A 9419-nucleotide genomic window follows, 5' to 3' on the forward strand; every position below is an offset into this window, starting at 1 on the left:
CTCGACACGGGAGTCTAATAAATGGAAAATGGAGGAACGCAGCGACTGGAGGAAGGACCCTAACCTGCCACCAACTTATGACAGCTACGGCTTCACGATAACGCCTGTAGCTATGATGAAAGAGTTCAAAGTTGGGAGGTGTAGTCAAGTGGCCAATAAAGAGTAACAAGCCTAAGGCAAATCCGGATTCCAAGATATGGTGCGACTATTATGGAGATTAGGGATATAAAGCTTACGACTGTGTGGCTTTATAAAAAGAATTACAATTTTCACCCAGGAAGGGATACCTAACAGAGTTCATGGCGTCAAAAAAGACAGCTTATGTCAGGAGAGACGGGTCACCCTAGAGAGACAATATAACACCAATGAGGCAACCACCACCAACGCCACATCACAAAGTAATTAACTTCATTGCAGGTGGTTCTGAAGTGTGTGGATCCACATATTCACAAGATAAAAGGGCAGCCAGAGAGACAGACATAAGGGTTTCTCAAGTGGGAGTTAATAGTAACACTTTTCCATCATTAGTGTTCGATGAGTCAGATAAGAGAAGTATCCGAGAACCACAACAAGATGGACTTGTCATCTCACTCCCCGTGGGGAATTGCCTGATCAAGAGAATTCTAGTTGATAACGGGAGTGCCGCCAACATTATGATGCTAAGCACATTAAAGCAAATGGGTTTGGCGGAGAGTGACATGATTAAAAAATCAACTACATTGGTGGGATTCAGTGGAGAAACTAAACAAATGTTGGGAGAAATTACGTAGCCTACCTATGCGCAAGGAGTAAATCTCTTGGAGAAATTTTGCATAATAGATGTTGATTCAATGTACAACATAATCATGGGAAAGCCATGGATTCACAACTTGAAAGTTGTACCATCGACATACCATCAAGTTCTCAAATTTCCAACACCATGGGGAACACAAGAGATACGAGGAGACCAGGATATGGCACGAGAATGTTACAAGATGTTTCTGAAACATACTATCCAGTATCATGGAAATGAGACACCTACAACTGCGATCATAGGCCCTGAACGGTTAGCTGAAATTGATCTTAAGACTGGAGACTAGAAGGTACTAATAGGAGAAGATCTTTTCCCAAAAATTGAGGCGAACTTGGTGATAAGTGGCATTTTATACCACTTAGAACGTCTTATAATTGCTTGAATTGATGTCTTGAAATCAAGTATTTTGTGTATTTGATGCGTTTTTCTAGTGTTTGTGCATTTCAGGGTGTTCCTTGTGTTTGTGGGGAGATTTCATCAAGAATAAGCCTTAGTATGTGTTTGGCATTGCAAGTGGGAAGATATGAGCAGAATGCAGCAGAGAACGAAAGAAGAACAGAGCATTTTCCAGTAAGGTGTTGGGCACCCGCTCAGCATGGCTGGGCGGCCGCTCAGGAAGCTGGGCGCCCGCTCAGGATTGCTGAGCGGCCACTCAGGGACGCGAATTAAAAATCTGATTTTTAGAGTTCTTGTTCTACTGGACTTCTGACTTCTTAGATGGCTTGGTTTGTGGGGCTTCTATATAAGTAGTTTTCAGAGACGTTTCACGTGTGTTGAATCGTGGTATTAATCGAGAAGCAAGGAGATAAGGAAGAAGACCGTTTTAGCACATCGCAAAGAAGAGGAAGCATAGTTTCTTGTGATTCTTTTATTCGTTGTAACAGTGGATGCTAGTTTTCTTTACTTTGAACCTATTTACTCTTGTGACGTACTCTGATTTAATATAAGTAGTTATCAATTATTCTCGTGTGTTATTATCATATTTTCATATGAACCCATGGTGATGATGAGTTCAATCATGGGCTAATCATGATCATGGGGTCGTAATGGATTTGCTATGGAATTCTTTAGTTAGTTGTTTAATACCTTAGTGTGTGATGATTGTATGATATCTAGTATTGGTTGTGCTTGTTCGTCTTATGTGTGTCGCGAACATATAAGATAGGGTGTTAATCTCTTGTGAACCGACGGTGGATCTTGAGATTTAGAACTTGACATGCTAGCACAGGTTCATATATGTGTATGGCATGATTAGTGGGTAACTCTAATCGTTTTACTTGCCCTGTGTAATCATAAGGAACAACTTGTGCTTAAATCGTTATGTTATCAAATTCTGTAGACATATAGGGTCTCAACATAATTGATGACTATTCAACTTCTATCTTAATTGTGGGTGCTTGGTAGAATGGTATTAGTACAACGAAAGTTGGCTTTATCAGTTTAGTGTTGTTCGATTAATATCATCACCGTTATATGCTAAGGGTAATAACAATAACTATTGAAGGAAGTAGTAATGAAGTTATGATCTCATGTGTGTTTAATATTGTTAATTCAAGTGTTTGTTAAGTGTTTAATTCTCGTAGTTAATTCTAGTTAATAATTAGTTAATCAATTCTATGTGTTATTGTCTTAATATGAGAAGTAATTGTAACGCCCCCAAATCCGGGGTCAGAGGATTTGGTCGTCACTATGAAACCTCAATCAAATCAACCTGTTTAATCAATAAATAAATGCCAGCGGAAGATATTTAGCATAAATGACCCCAAACTAATCCAAGATCTTTTAAGGTTACAGTTCTAGAAACAAGAAATCCAAATTCCACAAATAAATTTTTCACTTTCTTTTAAACTCTTTTCAATAAATTCCAACTCAAAACTAAACCCATTAGTATAACTTCGAAATGAAGTATACTAGGCCCAAATAAAATATACAACTATATATAATATAATATAAACAACTTTACACAATAAAACTTACACTAGTCCGCAAACCCTGGACCAACCACCTTCCAAAAGCTTCTTCTTTGCTTCCTCGAATTACGCAGCTAAACAGCGCAAGCTAATCCTCACTGGAGGTTAAATTTAAAAACAAGCAAGTATGAGCGAAAGAAATGCTCAGCAAGATCATTATGACATATATATGGTCTTTTGATATAAAACCGACATCTGCAATAGCGCAGAACATTTAAAAATCAAAATTATTGATCCAGAAAATTTAGTTAAGGAATCCCAGAATTGATTCCTTCTCTGTATTCAAAATCCTTTTGATATTTTGAGTGAAAATGCTTCAGCCATACTTTGAATCTTGACGAAAATAAAACTCGTAAAACAGTGTTTACGGAAATATCGTAAACCACAATAACAAGAACCAATGATTATGGATTTAATCATAAACTTTACTCCAAAACCGAACTCTTGAAATTAATACTTATTTTTCTGTCATATCAAATTAGATATTAATACGAACTTTGATGCTCACAACCTACCTGCGCTAAAATAGGGAAGTCAACATCAATCATCTGCATTAATACCACCTTTGATATTTAACAACTTAAATATCAACATCAATCAGAATCTGAATCAAAACTGCATTCCACCTTTATTCAAAACCAAAACAGTTGATAAATCATTCCTTATAAGATTATCAAAAGCAATATAATAATTTAGATTGGAATCCTCGAACGACGGTGTGTTGCCGCCGGTGATCAGCCGCGGAGCAACACCGGTATGTCGAAGCATATCCAACTAAACAAAGGGGTACCCAAGGCACATATCGGCCTAGCAAGGTGTTATATCCTGTATAACACATAGCTCACGCTGGACCGCCGCCACGGCCTCTTACGCAACCATCCAATCTTAAAATATTTTATTGAAAGGGGTCATAATACTCGACACCCTTATAAATTTTATTCGCCCATTCACTTGGGCAGAAACCAAAACAACGTCTTCTTTCTCAAAATCCACAACATTTATAAATCCGATAATTGGATAAGTAAAATCACTTAGCTACTCTGAACATAGAATAGCGGAAGAATACTTGCATAAACAGAATTATTTAATTCAGCGATATGTAAAACATTTATTGATTCTAAACTGAGAATAGGGAAAGCAATACTGGCATGATACGATTCAAAATAAATATCACTTGAACAATAAGTGATGATAGAAATACTTGCCTTTGAGATTTTAGCAGTTAGTCACACTCGCAAAACCACATCTATTCTGACATTCTGTCTCACAACATCACCGCCTTTCTTTTCAACACTTCACCGATATGCTGGTCATGCGATTGCTAGAAGCCAAATATCCAAATGCCATTCCATCTCATTCTTTATCCAACGTCTTGTCCTGATCAACTCGAGAGATCCGCATCTATAATTAAAAGATATAGCTTTAATTGTCTAAACGATAATCACTCGACGAACTACGCGTCAAAATCCTATCGTCTACCCATACGATAGCCCACCATAAATATAACAACAATCACAGGACTCTTGATCCACATACACACATAATTCATATAACACGTAATCACATAACTCACGTATCACATAATTCATATGACACAGGAGTCGTTACGTTTAAAACTGAAATTGGGTCAAAATACGATTTATCAATCAATAATCGACTCAGAATGACTCGTAAAATAAGCGACCTTTCGAAACAAAAAGGATTTGGGTCTCGAAAGTATTTTTAATGAAAGCGGAATATTTTCTGAGTCTGTACGCGTTCGTTTCGTATTACACGGACGGACGGTTTTTAATATGAATTTTTGAACATTTTTCGGAATTAAAACAGGTCTTTGAATCATTTTATAACTAAATAATAGGGCTCGAACACCCGAAAATAATTTTATAAGAATTATCGAGCCTGGAAAATAATTTAAAATAATATTTTCTTTGGAAATCGGACAGCACCTCCTCTATTTCTCGGAATGCCAGTCGATATCATACCGACACAACCAACAACAATCAACACAATAATTTATATTTACGCATATAAACACTCCAGAAATGATAACACGGCCACCTGAACCAAACTCGGACCAAAAGTGACTTCCCAATTTCTAAAAATTATGAAATAAATATATAAACTAACATGCTATAATATACACAAATACGAAGGCGGAATTTCGGAATCGTTACCCAAAATAAATTCTGATCAACCCGAAGAGAAAATCTGATGTCCGAAAAATATCTCCAGAAAAATCCGAAATTAATGGTCATAGACATATACATGCTGAGATACAATGTGGAGTAATCACCACCTCCAAACTCTTTTTCTACGCCCCGAAAATAAATTAAAACGAAAATATAACGGAAATATGCCCCACAAATTTTCTTCTCAAAACCTTGCAATATATATACCTATGCGTAGGTATTGAAGCGCTGATCGTTTATATATATAATAATTGAAATTTGGATGAACGGTTGAGAAGATATGAATTTTTGAAAATTAAAAGGTATAAAACAGGGAGACAGAGAGCAGAGAGAGAGAGGATAGGAAGAAATTGAGGGTAGGTAGAGAGAGAAACGAGGGGGTGTGGTTTATGCAGGCAGCGCCTGCTTTTCTTTCTTTATTTTATTTTATTTTTTTTTATATTTATTTTTTGCCAACCATCTCCTGCCACGCATGAAGGCAGAAGGAAAACCTGACGCGTGTTTTATATTCCCTAACAGCCTCGTTGCGTTCCCGTGCTGCGTTTTGCCGAATCAATTTGCGAGTGAGAATAACTCGAAAATTATCAAAATAGTTTTAAAATTCCCGAAATATTTTAAAACTAATAAAATTAAATTTTCATAATTTTTAAAGTCTTTTTGACTTGCGCGCTATACCCGTATTTTACAATTTAACGAACCAAGCTGCACTTGAAACAATTCAGAAAATCACGAAAATAGTCTTAAAATGTTACAAATATCCCGAAGTTTATAAAAACATAAATTTCGAAATTTTAAAACAATTTTTGAAACGCAATTTATACCCGCTTTTATCAATTAAAAATTCAACGCGCGGATAAAATTAATCCTAAAAATTCCCAAAATAATTTTAAAATTCTTGGAATATTCCAAACTTACATAAATATGAGTTTCGTAATTTTTGAAAAATTTTAGAATTAAATACGAATTTTACAAATAAATGAAATCAAAAAATCATATAGGGCTAAATAATTGATGAAATATTGATTTTTAAACTTTATAAAATCCCAAAAATAATTATTGTAATTACAAAGTCATAAAAATAATTTTTAAAATAATTTAAATATTTATTAATTTTAAATTTTCAATAAATCACTTTTCAAGACAAAAACAAAACGATACGACTCAATAATTAATAATACAAATAATCCTCAATCACAATTGAGTCCCACATTAATATTACATACAACACATAACAGACATAATATCCATCCAATCCCGAATATTACTAAACGAACTCAATTTACCGATACCAATAAAATGATCTGTTTTCAAATAAACTTTTGAAAATAATACATTTAAGCAAATATTTTTAGAAATTAACAAGGATCGATATAACACTCAACAATTAGCACATTACCATTTAATAACACAAACTCGTCAAATAGAATAAAATATCCCCAATTTTATTCCTTCTAAATCAGAAAATCACATAAACAATAATAATAATAATAATTCTGAAAATACGGGATATCACAATCTACCCTCCTTATAAGGATTCCATCCTCGGAATCAGCAGAAGAGAGCACTAGGGATCTTCTGGCCAACTTTCCATTTCCAAATAACCTCAATTTTCCATAATCTCAAATAAATCTTGTATTCTTTGTATAATAAAACTTTTACAGGAGCTTCACTGTGCACCACTGTTCCATTCACATCCTTTGACCAATTCCTCAATAGAATCGCTTTACTGATTGCGAGAAAGAAGAATAAAGAGAAAGATAGAGGGAAGAAAGAAAGAAAGATAGAGAGAGAAATAAAAGAACAGATTGACTTCGCTATACGCCCCTGATATTCTAATCGCATTGTAGTCCACTGTCGTCCTTCGTAATTCCATCACATCGCCTTACTTTGACTTGAACAGGATACTCAACTTAACTTGATTGGCATACCTTCGAATATTTGGAATGATAAAATCATAGAATTTCAAAAAGAAGAGAATTTGATATCATAACGGGAGCAAAACCTGAATTTGAGAAAAGTATTGTTGAAATGAAGGAATAACTGAGAGATCAATATGATCAAACGAACTTAGTATTGCGTGTCCAAATTAAGACACTACTAAAGGTTGTTAACCTTCATGTATTCACAATACACACAAGTGATGGCGTCCCATCCAACTCCTATCACCAGACAGGTACACCTTGTGTCCCCTATAGATAGGGTTGTTCATCTCGGTCATAAAAAAGATATCAAAGGAATCCAAACTCAAATAAATAAAACTGAAAATATTTCAAAGCTGATATTTCTGAAGGAAATGAAATCCAGAAAACAAAATTCTGGCACCAAATGAGCAAGTGGTGTCACATTACCAAGAAACCATCCACCAAATAAGAAAAGTGGAAGTTAATTATCATAACTTGACAGAGCTATCAAAACCTGAAAAATAGGCTTCATGACAACCTCTGGCACATTTAAAACACAGTTGATTGAAAATAAGTGTTAGGGAATATATCCTCTAACAATTACTTCTTTTTGAGAGATGTCAAAAGAAATTATAGAAAAAGAAGGTATTGCCAAAGTCTTAATGCTTATCTTCAATTTGAACTCTTCAGTTGACTCGTCATCCGATTCTCGACACTTCTTCATATTCCAGGGATATCGATAATCTTCATCGTCGTCGAATCGTAGTAGCCTTAGAAGATTCCACCATAGAAGTTTGCACCTTCCCGGAGTTCCATTCAGCTTAACACAACCATCTCGAACGAATGCGCCTATCTTAACTTACTCGTTGGCACTATATCCGATAGTCCAACAGAAACTCGATATGAGCTCAAACGTCTCACATAGCTATACACCTCTCGTTTCTAGTTTACTATAACCTCAGCTCTGATACCAACCTGTAACGCCCCCAAATCCGGGGTCAGAGGATTTGGTCGTCACTATGAAACCTCAATCCAAATCAACCTGTTTAATAAGCGGAAGATATTTAGCATAAATGACCCCAAACTAATCCAAGATCTTTTAAGGTTACAGTTCTAGAAACAAAATCCAAATTCCACAAATAAATTTTTCACTTTCTTTTAAAACTCTTTTCAATAAATTCCAACTCAAACTAAACCCACTAGTATAACTTCGAAATGAAGTATACTAGGCCCAAATAAAATATACAACTATATATAATATAATATAAACAACTTTACACAATAAAACTTACACTAGTCCGCAAACCCTGGACCAACCACCTTCCAAAAGCTTCTTCTTTGCTTCCTCGAATTACGCAGCTAAACAGCGCAAGCTAATCCTCACTGGAGGTTAAATTTAAAAACAAGCAAGTATGAGCGAAAGAAATGCTCAGCAAGATCATTATGACATATATATGGTCTTTTGATATAAAACCGACATCTGCAATAGCGCAGAATATTTAAAAATCAAAATGTTGATCCAGAAAATTTAGTTAAGGAATCCCAGAATTGATTCTTTCTCTGTATTCAAAATCCTTTTGATATTTTTGAGTGAAAATGCTTCAGCCATACTTTGAATCTTGACGAAAATGAAACTCGTAAAACAGTGTTTACGGAAATATCGTAACCACAATAACAAGAACCAATGATTATGGATTTAATCATAAACTTTACTCCAAAACCGAACTCTTGAAATTAATACTTATTTTGCTGTCATATCAAATTAGATATTAATACGAACTTTGATGCTCACAACCTACCTGCGCTAAAATAGGGAAGTCAACATCAATCATCTGCATTAATACCACCTTTGATATTTAACAACTTAAATATCAACATCAATCAGAATTTGAATCAAAACTGCATTCCACCTTTATTCAAAACCAAAACAGTTGATAAATCATTCCTTATAAGATTATCAAAAGGAATATAATAATTTAGATTGGAATCCTCGAACGACGTGTGTTGCCGCCGGTGATCAGCCGCGGAGCAACACCGGTATGCCGAAGCATATCCAACTAAACAAAGGGGTACCCAAGGCACATATCGGCCTAGCAAGGTGTTATATCCTGTATAACACATAGCTCACGCTGGACCGCCGCCACGGCCTCTTACGCAACCATCCAATCTTAAAACATTTTTATTGAAAGGGGTCATAATACTCGACACCCTTATAAATTTTATTCGCCCATTCACTTGGGCAGAAAACCAAAACAACGTCATCTTTCTCAAAATCCACAACATTTATAAATCCGATAATTGGATAAGTAAAATCACTTAGCTACTCTGAACATAGAATAGCGGAAGAATACTTGCATAAACAGAATTATTTAATTCACGATATGTAAACATTTATTGATTCTAAACTGAGAATAGGGAAAGCAACTTGCATGATACGATTCAAAATAAATATCACTTGAACAATAAGTGATGATAGAAATACTTGCCTTTGAGATTTTAGCAGTTAGTCACACTCGCAAAACCACATCTATTCTGACATTCTGTCTCCCAACATCACCACCGCCTT

At 35.2% G+C, this 9419-nt stretch overlaps 1 protein-coding gene across 1 annotated transcript; it reads left to right on the forward strand.

Annotated features, from left to right (window-relative positions):
- Positions 1-365: 365 nt before the first annotated feature.
- On the forward strand, positions 366-770 carry LOC141714140 (uncharacterized). The gene has a single exon (XM_074517677.1). It carries the CDS (start codon positions 366-368, stop codon positions 768-770), a length of 405 nt encoding a protein of 134 aa, XP_074373778.1.
- Positions 771-9419: the final 8649 nt, after the last annotated feature.

The sequence above is a fragment of the Apium graveolens genome, chromosome 3 (genome assembly GCF_009905375.1).
Source record: "Apium graveolens cultivar Ventura chromosome 3, ASM990537v1, whole genome shotgun sequence".
In the NCBI taxonomy this organism is placed as follows: Eukaryota; Viridiplantae; Streptophyta; class Magnoliopsida; order Apiales; family Apiaceae; genus Apium; species Apium graveolens.